Source organism: Numida meleagris, chromosome 1 (genome assembly GCF_002078875.1).
Source record: "Numida meleagris isolate 19003 breed g44 Domestic line chromosome 1, NumMel1.0, whole genome shotgun sequence".
NCBI classification, from domain to species: domain Eukaryota; kingdom Metazoa; phylum Chordata; class Aves; order Galliformes; family Numididae; genus Numida; species Numida meleagris.
The window spans coordinates 168,137,543-168,154,009 of NC_034409.1; the positions used below are offsets into that span (position 1 = coordinate 168,137,543).

General features: G+C 40.0%; 1 protein-coding gene across 4 annotated transcripts in view; it reads right to left on the minus strand.

Moving 5' to 3' along the window:
* ATP7B (ATPase copper transporting beta) overlaps positions 727-16,467 on the minus strand; it is a 42,605-nt gene continuing 26,864 nt past the window's right edge. For 3 of the 4 annotated variants that reach the window (XM_021376844.1, XM_021376837.1, XM_021376819.1), the window contains exons 11-21: positions 14,565-14,719; positions 14,228-14,362; positions 12,906-13,100; positions 11,807-11,989; positions 9,904-10,102; positions 8,397-8,543; positions 6,956-7,098; positions 5,218-5,421; positions 4,989-5,106; positions 4,298-4,400; positions 727-3,110 (exon numbers count right to left, since the gene is read on the minus strand). In XM_021376844.1, the coding sequence (XP_021232519.1) occupies positions 2,846-3,110; positions 4,298-4,400; positions 4,989-5,106; positions 5,218-5,421; positions 6,956-7,098; positions 8,397-8,543; positions 9,904-10,102; positions 11,807-11,989; positions 12,906-13,100; positions 14,228-14,362; positions 14,565-14,719 (1,847 nt within the window). In that variant the 3' untranslated portion in view covers positions 727-2,845. The remainder of the gene's footprint in view (positions 3,111-4,297; positions 4,401-4,988; positions 5,107-5,217; positions 5,422-6,955; positions 7,099-8,396; positions 8,544-9,903; positions 10,103-11,806; positions 11,990-12,905; positions 13,101-14,227; positions 14,363-14,564; positions 14,720-16,467) is intronic. The other variant, XM_021376828.1, reaches the window with a different exon arrangement.

Here is a 16,467-nt window from a genome sequence, read left to right on the forward strand (position 1 = left end):
CTCCATCTCCTTAGGTTTCTCATTCTCACGTACTTACGTCCTGATGTTTCCTTGATTTCACTTCAATCTCATCGCTGTTTTCTGAATCACTTACATTTCCTAACAAGCATAGCACAAAACTAGACCTGCTACTTCAGCTGATGCCTCACCAGAGCTGAACAGTTATTTCACATCATGTAGATGAGAATGTTTACACACCACCATCTATCTGTCCACTGTGCAGCAGCACAGTGTTGTTAGAACAGGTCACCAAACAAACACAAACCAGCTACCTGACCTTTTTCTGCCGAGCTAACCTCTAATTCCTTTGTGCTATCTACAACATTTGTCACCGCTGTCCAATATCTCAAGATGATTTGGAATCCTAATTCCACCCTTCAACATGCTCCCAACCTCACCTGCCTCAATGCACAGTACAATACTGTCCTTTTTCCCTGCATATTCTGCCTGAACCAGATCACAAAGCAGTCACACTGATCATCCACAAAATTTCTTACCCCACATACACTGTAATTTTGAATACGCGCATTATGATCTTTAACATAAGCTATTTTTCGTACTTGTTGCATTAATAAGGAGAAGACTAATCTCACCAGCAGACTGGTCCAAAGTTTCAAAAAGTGGAGATCAAGTCAATAGAATCAAGAAAGTCTTAGTTCTGCTGACATCTATCAGAGAAGTTCTTGCAACTTCCAACAACACAAGGATGTGATCCACCAGAACAGATTAACAGGCTGAATTTCTTGGTTTTATTTTTGTCAGAGCCAAGCATGCCAAGTCAAGCTCAGAGACTTTTGCACAGCATGTCATAGAAACTAAACTGCTGGTTGGCAATGAAAATTTTGCATATGCATCCTACAATCCATCAATTACTGTTTATGTGTGGTTGTTTGGTAGTTTTTTTTCTGTACCCTTAAAAGAAGCCAAGACACACAAGTTTTGTCTGTTTGTTTAAAAAAACATCATATTTTTTACTGTAAGCGCTGGTAAGAAAACATAAAACAGTGAAACAGTAGGCCATCTTCCCTGAAAGGCCATGTAAAGGCACCTACGGCATGTCTGAGAAGTGTGTGTGCTATGAAAGTTACCTCTGCACGTACAAGGAGATTTTACAGTTTTAAAACATTTGTAATTATATTTAGACAACGCTGCTGACGTTTTCTCATGACAGCTCAAATGTAATGCTAAGGGGAAGAGAAAACAGGAAGACCTGCCTGATGCTTTAGGAACAGTCCCTTTCCTGCCTTGTAAAAACAAACAAACAACAACAGCAACAACAAAAAACATGAGGAGGAGCAGGATGAATCCCTGTTTCAAACAATTCTATATTTAAGTCAGTGAAAGTTATCTCATATTGTTCAGTGCAGTAATTCCTGTTCTTTCACCTCTCAAATCAGATCATCTGCTTACTTCAGAGTCCCACAGTTCAGCAGTACAGCACCACGTGGCCAGGATCAGTGCACTTCAGCAGTTGGTTCCTATTGTCTCAACTCTAAAAGGTGTTAATCATTGAGTATGACATTCAGAGTGATAAAGTTACTGCCATCTTTGGTAAAGACATTGAAGTGAAAGATGGGTTGTTCAGCACCTTGATTTCTTATTAAACTAGAACAAAAAGGGAACTCAAATCCAACTGAAAACATGGAAATCCATTTACATTAAAATTCAAGCCATTACAAACCTTCAAATCCTTCTGTCATCAGAAAGGGTTACTTACACTAAGGCAAGTAGAAATCCCACATTTTAAGGCCACTTTTCAGCCATTCCCTTTTAACCTGGTGGCTGCACTTTTAGCAACCTGTAAGCTGGGGTTCGTTCATGTAATGAACTCACTCCATCCAGCCATGCTGGAGTCACACCATCTGTAGATATAGTTCTACCTTCAGTCATTCCATGGTACCTGCCACCTTCGTTCACACTGTCAGAAATTCTTCACTTGGTCAGAGGTAAGAGACTGCCAGTTGCCAACTATCCAGGACTTTAAGGGATTTTTCAAGGTATCCACGGGAAAATTATGTGCTAACTTGAACCATGAATTGCTCTGCCTTTGTGGGTTTCCTTAAGAATGGAAAATTCCTAGTGACTTAAAGGAATTTGTCCCAGACAGGAATATCTGTAAACACAGTAATAAGTCATAGAAGATGTTTTGTGTGGAGAAAGGGGGGAAAAAAGAGCTTATATGGAGCAAAAAAGAAAGCCTGAGAGCACTGGGAATCACAGAACAAGTTCAGCCATGAAGATGTGCATCAAAAGAATTTGATACTTGAAAGAAAGTGAAAGTCTTTAAAAGAGACTTTTCAGAGAGTTATAGTCAGTGAAACACCGAAGCTTTTTTGGTCCAAGAAGATGCACATGAATCCTAAGTATAAAGTGCTCCCACAATGACGTGACTAGTTAGGATTCTGTGCGTTCCAACCACAGAGCTCCTTATGCTGTGGATATTCTCTCTTGGGCATAGAAATCAGTATTTGGAGGCTATGAAAATATTTTTTGTTTCACGTGCTCTTGAAAGAATAAACTTAGAGTGAAAAGTACAAAATTTGGTGCCCAGCAAACAGTCCAAAAGATAGAAACTCTATTAGACTCTAAAAATTACTATTTTAAGTTATTTCACTAATTGCTATGTGCAAAGGAGCACAATAGAGTCACAGATTCTGTCAGTGACTAGGAATAACTGGTGACCTGAAAAAATCCACAATCCACACAACATGAAACTGAGCTGTAATTGTTTTGTGTGCCAAAGGAATAACTTCACTTATAACCTTGAAGCTCTTGATGACACGACTCAGTCCCTGTTGTCACTGGTGAGGTGGAACATGCCCTGCTGTACTAAGAACACAACACTTCAGATGTACTGTTCTTCATCTCCTCCATTCATCAGCAGTGACCACTTGTCCCCTTCCTCCTCAAAAAAACCATTACGTCTTGGCAGCTTGTCTGAAGTCAGGGAAGAGAGAGACACTTGACTAATCTGATCCCAGGGAGCTGATCTGGATGAATCCCTCCTCCTATCATCCATTCCAATATGAACACTGATTTGGGAAGGAGTAAGTGGCTTCATGCGGCCTTGAGCTTGAGCTTCATAACTTTCTGTGTCTGGCTTCTTATAACTGAGAAAGAGAAAAGACAGTTTTTATCAAGAGGTCAGTTTGTGGAAGTGACTTCAGCATTACAGTAGATCAGAAACTTCGGATAATCTGATTGCTACCTGCAGTTTAGAAACAATGTTAATGGCTTAGAGCACTGGTCATGTGGCATGAAGGCATTTCAAGCAGTAAAAGAGAGGGTTTTTAAGACAAAAAGTGCTGAATTATTAAAGTATTCATAGCAGACAACTGCAGGGGAATTGACTTTACGAACCTTTATGAACCAAAAAAACATTTCTAATTTCATATATTCTAGGTCAGCAATAGCCCAACAGTTAAAACATGCATGATCTTCTTCACATATACATATTGTGTTCTTTGGAATCTATAGTTCTGTTCAGATGAAGTGAAGGTTCAAGAAAGAAAACTGTCCCATAGAGTGTACTGTAATACAGCTTCCATGGGCCTGAAGCCAAATATGTTTGGGAGGATCCTCAGTATCTAACCTCAGTGGTGTCTAGTACTTAGTATTTAGCATTTAGCATTATCAACACTAGATGAAAAGAACTGAAGAATAAAGGAATCTCTTTGCATGCAGAAGTTTTTGATCCTTTGGAAAACTGTGAAGAGAAAATTTTCAGGAAGCAAATGCTGAAGTGGTAGGACCGATCCTGCAAATATGCATAAGCACATACGTCACTTCTACAGTCTCATCGAGCATTTGCATGGTCAGGATCGTGATGCAATAACAGATTTCCTGTATTAGTTCATACTATGTACCACAGGAGACCCCTAGCTACAGCAGAAATATTTGAAGGTTTGGAATATTTTCAGAGACTGCAATAAGTCTGATCTTTTAAAATATGTTTGTTCACAGTGCTCTTAAAAATAGGCCCACTGCAGCTGCACTAAAAATGTAGCATGAAAAGCTAATACCTCAAGTGTCACTGAACTAGATCTCCAGCACAGCTGCCCATGTGGCATCCAGTCGCTATTTTAGATGTTAGCTAAAGAATGTTCAACAGTCTTACACCAAGTGTGTTGATTGCAGTGCCATCCATCTCTTTTGCAGACAAGAATTAGACAGAATACCCCCATGCTGAAGGACTTCAGGTATTTTTACATACATAAAGCCCAAACTAAGATCTCACTTGAATCCCAGCAGCGAAGGTGCCTATGGTTTCTCATTTACTTAGTGTAAGATAACTTGCCATTTCAGCTGCAAGGAAGACAACACAACAGACACAGAAGAAGCTGCCATTGCGGCTGATCCCATCCAAGGCTGAAGCACAAGACCAGCAGGCATGAACACACCTAGCAAAAGAACAGACAGACATCAGCCAGGGCAGTCTGTCCCAGTATGGGCACTTCTGTCCCCGCATATGATAGAACAGATCAGTGTGACTTTTTGAGACCTCTATAATCACAAATAGATCAACATGTATTTTCTTACTTATTGTTAAATACGTCCCTTCAGTAGTAAGGGAGGGACTTTGCACATATTCAGCTACAAGACTGCAGCCAAAAGGCAAGACTGTGTGTGTCCCTCCTGGGTATTCTGCATGTACAAAACAAAGCAAAAGCAATAGAAGGACAAGGAAAAAAAAACAATCCAGGCAAATGAGGGAGAAGTTACTTGGAAAAAAAAAGAGAGAGAGAGATTCTGAAATAAGTTTTAGATAGGAATTTAGAACGAATTTACTCCTAAGACCTTAAAATCTGAGGAACAAAGGTTTCTTCTACCAGCATAAACATCTATGTACATATATGTTTTGTTCTCCTTCAGCTGAGTTTTAAATGCTCCAGGAACCTTCAGTTGCTTGAGCAGGAAATCCTTCAGAGGCACCACAGAGCTCAACCATGCTGCTGTCTTCCACAAGTTGAGCTCTGACAACCACCCACCTGCTGCTATTGGTATTCCGAGCAGATTATAAATTAAGGCAAGAATCAGATTTATTCGTATTCTTCTCACTGTTCTTTTTGATAAGTGAATACTGGCAACTACATCCAGCAAGTCATTCTGTAAGACAGAAGAGCATTGAAAGTTTTTCACGTGCAGTCTTTAGAATACTGAACTGAAAAGAAGAGTGACAAAAAGTGATAGAATACAGGTCAAAACTATACTGCTCACTCGGATAAGAACAACATCTGCTGCTTCAATGGCAACATCAGTGCCTGTTCCAATTGCAATTCCAATGTCGGCCCTGGCTAGTGCAGGGGAATCATTGACTCCATCACCAACCATTGCAACCTTCCTCCTCTCATTTTGGAGTTCCTGGACCTTTGCAACTTTGTGAGAAGGAAGAACCTCAGCAAAGACTTTTTTGATCCCAACCTATGTACAAAGAAAGAAACACATACTTATATGTGATATGCTGAAAGGAAAAGCCATCTGCTGTTCTGGGGGAAGGACAACAAAGGAAGATCACTCAAATAAATTGCAAGCAACACTTGCAAGTAACACAGAAAGCTGAAGAGCAACATGCCTTTGGCATAAGAAAGTGACTGATTACAGACTCCTCCATCACTGCAGAGAGGCTGGCACACCATGCACTGCCCTTGGCGTCATGCTTTACAGAGCTTCTGAAGCCCTATTGCCCTAGGAAATTAAGGTTTGATGGCTAAAATAGACAGTTTTCAAATAAACATGATGCTTGATGGATGTGCACCAATAAAGGTTTCATTGAAATGCACACAGGAGTCATATCTCATCAGGCACATATGCTAGGGAAAACACAAATGCCAACATAAATGTGTAAGTCTCTGGGAAATTATGAAGAGAACGCAGAAGGCTGCATAAATGCTTTCACCCCTCTACTTCTCAACATGGAGTTGCTGTCAATGGCTTGAGTGCTACAGTTGTAGAGGTGGGTGTACTAAAGAGCACTGGGTTAAACACCACAGGCCTGTCTGCCTCACCAGACAGAGCACAAGAGGTAGAAGTTCTCTTTTTACTTCTCAGAAAGTAACATGTTAAGACTGGCTTACCATTTTTTCCATTGGAGGAAGCAAGTGACAAAAAATCAATGAAAATCTACGTTGGCATCGAATAAGGTTGTTTGAAAAGTTCACCTGAGGGCATGGAACTATAAACCAAAGCTTGTTTCTGAAACAAGTCTTCCCTTAACAAGGAAAGGTGGGAAGGTGCTTTTAAAAACCTGAAGGTGAAAGAGTGGATTAAAATAGAAGAAGAATTAAATCACACTGAGATACAAAACAGGCCTCACAACATAGGATAACATGTATACCACGTTAGCCCTTGGTATATGTGAGGAAGGCAACACAGTGGCACACAGTAGATTAAGAGAAGACCAGTGCAAAGAGAAAATGGGAAATGGAGATGGAAAGGGTATAAATGTTATGAGGCAGAGTTTGAATTGAGTTTTGCCTTTGGAACATTGTTTATAGTTTGTGATCAAGGAAATCCCATGCACTCAACTTCTTCTAGATTCCTATGCTTCTTAATTCGAATTATTGTTATTACTGTGTTACCTTTAAATTTAATGGGAAATCCCCACTTCCTGTACTGGGAACCAGACTGGACATTAAAGGCACATTTCTTCTTCACTGAGGAAACACAAGTGTCCTTCAGTGAAGGGAACCAGAAGGCTTCAGTTCAGCAATGGAGTAATTACTGCATGAAACTCAACACACCTTAAGAAGTTCTGAATGGCTGTCTTCAGTGGGATCTTATTGCTGTCACTGGCCTTTATTATGCCAGAGGACTTCACCTGATTTTCAGTCTAGTTCAAGAAAAGTTAGTCCTTCTTTAATGTATCTGTGGAAACTCTGAGTGCCTAGTCCTAATTCACTGAAATAAGCAGAATTTTAGAAAGCCATCACACATTTTGTGAAATGCAAGAAGGTACCTGAGTAGCAATAGCTTTTGCAGTTTTCCTGTTGTCCCCTGTTATCAGCACCACATCTATTCCCATGTTTTTCAGAGTGTGCACAGCAAGGGCTGCCTCCTGCTTGACAGTGTCTGCTATTGCGATCATTCCACACAAGGCACCTTCACAAAGAAACGTGCTCTGTTAAAAATTGCTGTGGGCAGCAAAGCAGCAGCAAGAGAACAGGACTCTTCCTCTGTCACGTTATGGTAGCTTGTAAAGTAACTCCTGAGTAATATTGGCTTTCACAAGCCTGAACCACTGACTTAAGTTTTCTTACCTATGGTCCCTTTCTTACACACACACAAATGCTTTTCTCATTTACCTGTTTCAGATCTAACAATAAACACTTCTAATAGTTAGGAACCAGGCAGAAGGGGAGGACGGTAGCTTTTAAACATGCCTGACTGATAGTTTCTTTTTGTATGGGCGAACATGACTGTGGGCCTGAAGAAGTTTTTGAAATTGTCAGATGTTGAAACCACTCCTCCAGCATTTAGAATATTTACTTTTATGACCCCTAAATCTTTCAGGGTTAAATCTCTATTACAATTAATTACTTTCAGACAGGAGTGCAGTGCCCAACACATATGGACTGAAAGGTGTACCCATCTGAATTACAAAAATCTGATGTTGTTTTTATCATTGCATGTTACCTTTCAAAAGTAACAATTTAAGAAGGTTTTCATCATCTGTTACTCTGGTCACCATCACTGGCAAGTCTGGGAACACCGAGTATACATCAGGATCCTGTTTTCCATGTTAAGAGCATTTGATTTTTCTGGACACTAATGGAGCCCTGGTTGAGACATGTAAATGCCTCTGAAAATTACTCTGTGGGCACATCAAGATTATTTTTCACTAATTGAATCAGAAGCCCCATATCAAGATCACAGACCCAATGGCAATATATCACCATTACAGCAGTTTCTCATATTAAGGCTTCATCCAGGTTCCCTTTCTGCGTAGCACAGAATAGAAACCCTCTGGCAAAACTCATTTAGTCTAATCTAATGTCTCTTTTATACTTGAATGATCTAATGACTTGTCATGTTTATTAATGAAATATTTTGAAATCAGTGATGTAGCAGGTCAGCCTGTAATCCTTAAGCAATGTAGAGTCAGGATGGGACAAAGTTGTGCAGTTGTACACACTGCACACCATGCTTTTTGGAAGCAGGAGGTTTGGAAATTAACATTTAAATTAAAAACCAGGCAGCAAGGTCTTATAAACACTATTCTGAGGTGAAGGCTTCTCTTAAGAACACCTTGATACTTTTCACTTTGGTATTTTTCACAAACAGTTCTGTATTAAACAATATGTAATTTCTTGACACTAAACCACCAATTAATTGTTTCAGTTTGCTTTTATCCTTTCGACAGTACGATCAACTGATATTTATTAAGTCACAGTAGTTACCATCTATAGCCACTAATATGGCTGTCTGTCCTTTTGTTTCATGGTCTGTCATGGCGTCATTTACATCGTTTGCAATATGCAAGCCATTCCGCCGCATCCACTCACGATTTCCAATCAATACTGAGTACGTATGGGAAGACGATGGACCTTTGTGTATGGACAAAAGAATAATGAGAAACTTAAAAATAGCAGGCACACCAGAGATGTTTGAAATGACGATTTCAATGCCACATTCGTTATACAAACATATTTACAGAGGTTTTCTTATTTTTTTGTGTGTGCGTCTTTGACTAGCAAAGGTCACATCCAGAACACTTTATCTGGAGGCTCGTTTGAAGTGCTCCTGCCATGGCCAAACACACATGCACAGCCACTACCTGATGAAGGAGAAAAGTTTTATGAGGTTGTCAAGACTCACTGTTTATACACCGAACCGTGTCGTAAACTTACTGGAAGTATTTGCGTTTATTTGCCTTTGTGAGTTTGCATTGTTTTTCTCGAAAAGTGCAGTGTGCTGCATCGTTCACACAAATAATTACTTCCTTCAAATATAAAGGCGATTCTTGCAAGGAAAAAAGTAGTTTTGTTCTAACAAACAATGAAACAGTACATAGACTGCTTCATTATGAATTCAGTGCAACTTCACAAAGCCCTCTGAAGCAGGTGAGAAAATTACATTAACACCACTCACAAATGGCACAGTTCTGATGATTAAAGTTCTTATTTTAATTCTCCTAAAAGCTTCCTCAAAAAGGTCAAGAGATACAGCCTTCTGAAAAGAACTGATGAGCTTCTTAAGGAGGACTTTAAATACGTATTCATTCCTTCGTACAGTACAAAAGAGCAAAGTGCCTTCACAAAGCGTGAAACAAAAATAAATGCTAAATCAAAAGCATCAGGCACTGAAACTTGGTTCGCAGATATAACCTGCTTCACTGCTGAATAATTTTTTTTAATTAAGTGTCTTGAGAGATATTTGCATAGAAAACAAAAGGTCCAAGTTAATATGGAACTAAAATGTAGGACATAAAATGGAGCAATAAGGTAACATGTTAAAGGTAACTTCTCTATGGAGGAAGATAATGATAATTGGCAAACTGTGCTCTCTGCTGGACCATTCTTCTGTCCAAAAGGGACCTTGCTGGGTATGCCTTATTGATTATGTATGTTGTGGACTTTTGGAGTATCAATCACTGTTAGAGTTAGGGTAGTATGGTAAGGTTGCGGTTGGACTTGATGATCTTGAAAGTCTTTTCCAACCTGAGCGATTCTATGATTCTATAATCCTTAATTAGGTTTCTGAATTCCAGGGCAACTGAAGGTAGGGCAAAGGAGATTTCAAATTTTCATTAAGACATCTTTTTGTTCCTCATGTTCTTTGCTCCTCTCTGCCATAAGTCCACTTTTCAGCTGTTCCTAGACTGGTAGGATTGCTTAACAATGCTCAGCACTGTGGATTCATGAGCCTTTGCACTACAACTAGCAATTACTTTGTGGGCAGACATACCATCTGATTCAGAGAGCGTGAGCAGTGCGTTCTCTCCCAGAGGAACGCTGTTGTCCCCGCTCTTCTTAGTGTCCAACTTACTGAGAACATCCTCGGCCGTGGCCAGGACAGCCTCAACACCACCTACTTTGCAGCTGATGCCACAGCCTGGAACTGCCTGGAAGTTGGTGCAGTATCCCAGGCTCTGAGTGCCAAGCTCCTGCAGACACAACCAGAATTCATCATCAGCTTGTGTTGACAATGTGTGATACAAATATTAGATAACTGCCATCAAAAAGAAATCTTATTCCTCCTCTTTACAATGACTGACAGACTAGAAAGCAGCATGGAACATCAGTAGTGGAGAAATAAAAACAAAGATGTTGCAGATGTGCTGGGGATTATACTTCTGAAATGAACTGCCATAGAGGTCACATCTCAGTCTCAGCCCTAGCACAGGCAAAACAAGATTTTTTCTGTGTTCAAAGATGAAGGAGGTAGAATGGCGGTTTATGACTTCAGCCAAGACTAGGAAATAAAAAGAAATACTACAAAAATAAGCCATACAGCTCTGGAAAGATGCAACTTTTAATTAGCCACTCAGACAAGTGACTGTGTGGGACTAGCCCCTTATATGTGTGTGTGTGTGTATACACACACACATATATATATATGTATACATACAGTGAAAAACTGCAACTAATTCCTAGAGAGATCTGGTTGGATACTAAGTAAAACGATGTTTGTGCAGAGTGTGAAATAGAAGCCAGTGAGTAGCTTCAGTATAAGAAAAGGGATGAGTAGGATCCTATAAATTGCAAAAAGAATGGGGAAAAAAAAACACATTCATTTATAAACAGTTTATTCTGGCTTATCTCTGGAAATCAGAACTACATGTGCCTTTCAGAGACCTCCTGTATAGCCAGTAATAACTGATGCATACAATAACTACTGAAATTTCAGGGGAACTAAGACAAATTTGAAATACAGGAAATGTAAAATATGAGGGGCCACTGAATCATTACCCACACTCACTTTTTCCTTCTAAATTTACACGTTAACTTCTTTCATCACTGAAAGATCTATTATTAATAAGTTTGAGATTCATCAACTAATGGCAAGTAGCCTAGTGACCTGCCTTAGCAGAAAGAAGTTATTTAAACTGGACTTCTTATGTTGGTTTCTAATTATGCTTTCATTTGTCCTGAAACATTTGATGAATACAAACAATACATAAAGGACTTCTGAGGATTTGCAGAATTTGTGCAGGCATGAGTAATCTATCAATTTGTGAAATTCACAAATATCACAGTTTAATATTCATGTTTGTTCCACAGCTTTTTGCCTAATCTATTCAGATAAGCTAGTGACTAATAGCAGTGAGTACTGCAATCAGGTAATGGGTGAAATGTCACCGTACACATTTGCTTCAGGATGCTTTTCTAAACGTACATATTCTTCTTGCATATATTCCGCAATCCTTCCTTCATCATTATTTCTGGGAAAACTTAGTAATATCTTGCTTGAGGACTCCATAGGATGGCCACAGAACCAAAGTTTAGATTATGCCTCCTCGGTATTGTCCAGATTAAGACAACATCTACCAGCTTTTCAGCCAGTTACTTTTCAGACAGGCCTCTCCTTCTAGAATTTGTTCATTTCACACAGCATTGTGTCAGAATACTACTTTTCTGAAAGAGTGGTCAGGCTCTGGAATGGGCTGCCCAGGGAGGTGGTGGAGTCACTGTCCCTGCAGGTGTTCAAGAAACGTTTAGGTGTGTTGAGAGACATGGTTTAGTGGGGTTATATTGTTGGTAGGTGGATGGTTGGACTGGATGATCTTGTAGGTCTTTTCCAACCTTGCTAATTCTAATTCTATGATTCTATCCTTTCAGATCTGAAGTGAAACCGTAAGTCTAAGTACCTCTTTGCAGTATTTAGTGACCGCCACTCCTAAAGGATGCTCACTGCTGGCTTCTGCAGTGCCAACCACTGCCAGTACCTTCTTCAGAGACAGCACAGCTGTGTCTCCCAGCAGAAGAACCCTCATGACTTTTGGAACTCCACAAGTAATGGTCCCTGTTTTATCAAACATCACAGTCTTGATCTGCAAGAAATAAACCAGAGTTACTGCCCAAACCACGTGATCATAGGGATGCTTGCGTGCTTTGAGCAAATAAATGCAGGCAAGACATCAGTAATTAGTTGACTGTAACCAAACCAAGATGAACAAATCCACGAAAGCCAGGAATTCCTGTACCATGGACTGTCTGTGCAGTAGATCTCCCTATGCTTTCTTATTCATTCCCCATATAGCTGAAGCTACAATATCATGCTGTACCTGTACTAGGATCTCAACATCACAGCACTTGCACTGTGCTTTGTGCGACTGTGTGTGCATACATGTGAATGAATGAGAATTACTATCAGTCTGGTTAACTTATTCTAATTATCCTTTTCACTCCTGCTTATTCTGCTTATGTCCAAGCCAGCCTCACACAGGTTTAAACTCATCTTCCTTTTAGTGGCTGTGAACATGCCAAGTCCTTCTTTCTCTTTTTCCTCTTTTCATCCTTTGAAGGTATTTTTCTGCCACCTATCTATCTCCCCCTCCCTAGACTAAAACAACTTCAAACCATACCATTTTTCTCTTACATCCTACTTTTTAAACCACTAATCATGAACAACATGTATTTCACAACAGCCCTCAAGGAAAGAAGAAAAATATTGGGTTATCAGGCTTTCTCGGAAGAGGCTAAGAGAATGCAAAAGCCAGAGACCTCACAAGGTCACACACAACATTAGTGGCCTCAAAGGCAGAAACTGTTGGCTCTCAACACTTTGCTGTCTACTCTGGATTGCAGAGAAAGAAGGTCAAAGCCATCTTCTTTGCCTTCATGAGCAGCTGCCAACCGGAAAGAAAAATCTGCAGTCTTTCTCTGTATCAATGGGATTTCCTGAGAAATTACGTTTGATGTGGCAACAGCTGGGAAAGCTACAAAGGTATAGAATGAATTATTAACCTTGTGTGCCATTTCCAGGGGTTTTCCGCCTTTGATGAGAATACCGTTCTGCGCAGCAACTCCTGTGCCCACCATCACGGCTGTTGGGGTAGCCAAGCCTAAAGAACAGGGGCATGCAATGCTCAGCACAGTGATTGAGGTTTGAAATGCAAACCTCAGTATTAATTCAGCTTTTGAAAGGTGTTTGTTCTGATTCTGCAAGAAGAGGGAGGAGAGGGGGCAAAAAAAAAAAAAGAGAGATTTGCTGATAGAAGATAACACACGCACAATCAATCACAATCATCTCAAAAAATACATTTCCCTGGAAACCTCAAGTATAGGAAAGCAATTTGTTATTGCTACTGTAATGGTAGAGGAAGGTCAGTGTTATGACCTTCGTTTATGGCAGTGCCTTGTGGCTTTCTTGCTACTCAACCACATATGCTTCAGGAATTTCTCTTTGACATCTTCACCTATTTAAGAAATATACCTTACCTAAAATGCATTTAAACACAGCCTAACAGCCTGGGGAGGCTACAATAACCGCCTTATGTTCAGGGCACACCAGAGGCACCAACTAAGGGTCAGTGTTTTGAGAGCAAATCCTGCATTCAGAACCTGCAAACACTGTCCCCATCATCAGGGACAAGAGGATTTCTAGGAGACTGAAGATGCAGAGTCCCGCTGCACAGGGACCTGTGCTCAGTAACTTCAGGAAAGCAGCAAGGAAGCACTCCTGAGCCTCCTCTCGTGTCATGAACGAGAACAGCTTTTGTACAACATCCAAGTGCGCTCACCATCCATGGAGGATACGTCAGAATTACCCTCACACTAATGGGTGTGACAGAGTGACTCTGCTCTCAGATGACAATGTAAATTCCCGGCACTGACTTCCTCATCTAATAAAGAAGAACTATTTCCAGGTGCACAGGTACCCACAGTTGCTGAGCACAACAAATACACATCCTAAATATCATTTTTTTTCCATTTTCCCTCTAAAGTCAAACCCACTCTTCGCCAAGGAACAAGATGTTAAAAAATTTCAAGCATGATAGGAATGGTTCAGCTCCTTGAGGTGCAGCTACAAGTCATGCTTAATCCAGAAGGAATGCTTATAATTTCACTTTGTAAGAACCCCATGCAGAAATGAGGGCTAATGCACAAGTATATTTACACTTGCACATATATTTTATTTAGTGTAATCATCCTCTTTGTGTAGAAAACACCACATTGTAACCTGACAAATAGTTTAGTACAACATCAAACCCTACAAACAGAAGATATTTTAACTTCACGAGGAGATAGCTTAACAACAAAATCCAACTCTTAATCAAATTACTTACAGGAAAATACTTCTGAATAATATCAAAATTTATAAAACCAATTGTGATCCATACTATCAAAGTCACAGTAGAAATGATGATGATAAATGGAACAAAATATCCACTAAACTTATCTGCCAGTTGCTGGATTGGTGCCTATAAAAAAGAAAAACAGATATTTGCATGTTTATGATCAAAACACATAAATATGCAGAATTAATGAAAAGAATAGTCTTTGATTCTTCTTTGAAGTCTGGAAAAACAGAGTTCACTGGCTGCGTAAATATGTCAAAATACAGAATTATTTTCTTATTTAATCAAAATTGATGAATAAAGTTTTCTTCTCTCTTACTTTTACCTTTGACATTTGAGCTTCTTCCACTAATTTCACGATCTGTGCTAGGGTGGTATCGTTACCAACGTGAGTTGCATTAACAAGAACTGAGCCATGTGCATTTATAGAGCCAGCAATCACTGTGCTCCCAGGCTTTTTAGTGACAGGCATAGCTTCCCCTGCAAAGAAACACCAAAAATAAATGCACCAGACAAGTGCAAATACTCCTAATAACAGCGAACATAGAACATTAGCACACAGCTCATTGAACGCTAGCAAAATCAGCACTCTAAGCAATAATGGCATTAAATTACATCTTGTATATCTCAGTCCTCTGAAGGCATGTATAAGTGGTGTCATACTTCTGTAAACATTTTTCTAGGTTTATTTTTGCAGCAAATGTCTTAGCAGAAATATTTCAGAGGGCTGGAACACCTCTCCTGTGAAGAAAGGTTGAGGGAACTGGGCTTGTTCAGCTTGGAGAAGAGAAGGCTCCAGGGAGACCTCACTGCGGCCTTCCAGTACTTGAAGGGAGCGTTTTAACAGGAGGGGGAATGATTGTTCACAAGGGTGGATAATGATTGGACAAGGGGGAATGGTTTTAAACTGAGACAGGGGAGATTTAGGTTAGATATTAGGAGGAAGTTCTTCACACAGAGGGTGGTGACGCACTGGAACAGGTTGCCCAAGGAGGTTGTGGATGCCCCATCCCTGGAGGAATTTAAGGCCAAGCTAGATGTGGCTCAGGGCAGCCTGGTCTAGTGGTTGGCAACCCTGTCCATAGCAGGGGGGTTGAAACTTGATGATCAGTATGGTCCTTTTCAACCCAGGCCATTCTATGATTCTATGATTTCTGGCTCTTCCTTTTCAGCCAGCCTGAGATCTAGGGCTCTTCTCCCATCTCCAGAAACAGAAACCCTAGCCTACAAATACCAGTGTTCTGTCTTTCTATCAGACACAGTACAGATGTTGCACTCTATTATTCAAGTCTATCCTAGTATAAACAAACAGCCTCTGACCCCAGATTTTCCTGAAATAGGTCATAGTTTCTCATGCCTTCACTCAAACTTTGAGGTGCACAGGAAGGTAAGTCATCTTTTTGACTGGCTATGAAATGCACCACAGAAAAAAACAGTCAAAGGGACAGGGCCACTGTAAAAGAAAACAGGTAATTTTGGGGTACCCGAGATACAGGCTTAAAAACAGGGAAGATTTCGAATAAATTTTCTCTGTACCTTAGTACAAAAAAAACGTGATTTGGCAGAGCTTAAAAATCATGTGACCCAGGGACCGTGAACAAGAAGACAGCACAGATCCTAAAGCTACAGAATTCGGAAGCAGTATACAACACAGAGATGGCTCAGCCACCACCGTTTCCTGTGATTCTATTTAGAAAACAGGACAGAAACTAGATCTTTATGCTTGATGCTTTTCTGTTTCATTTCCTCATCCAAAAAAAAAAAAAAAAAAGTTCAGCATTACAATACCAACAGGTAAAGTCAGCATCAGCCATCTAACGCATTTCCCAGTTTTTTAATAAATCCGTTAACTGCTGAAGGAATTTGGGCACGGCTTTATTTGATTAACTAGACAATAATCAGTCTAATCTTCTAAAAACACAATGAAGTTGATCAATCCTCTAACAAATACAGACTGCTGCTTGGAAAAACACTTATCTGCTTGGTGTGGTATTCACCAGGAACTACAGAGGCTGGAGGTGGGTGGAAATCATAAACTGTGCTCCAGAACAAAAGAGCCCAAACATCTGCATTATGGAAATCTCTCTTTGCCATTTTGCTCTGAATATCTGAGCTGCAACGTGTCCTGGCCTTTTGTCAGATTAATAACAGAGGAAAAAGTAGAAGTTTCCTTAGTTCTAACCCCCTCAAAAATGTCAGGAGCAAATCTGTAAGAAAAGGAACATCTA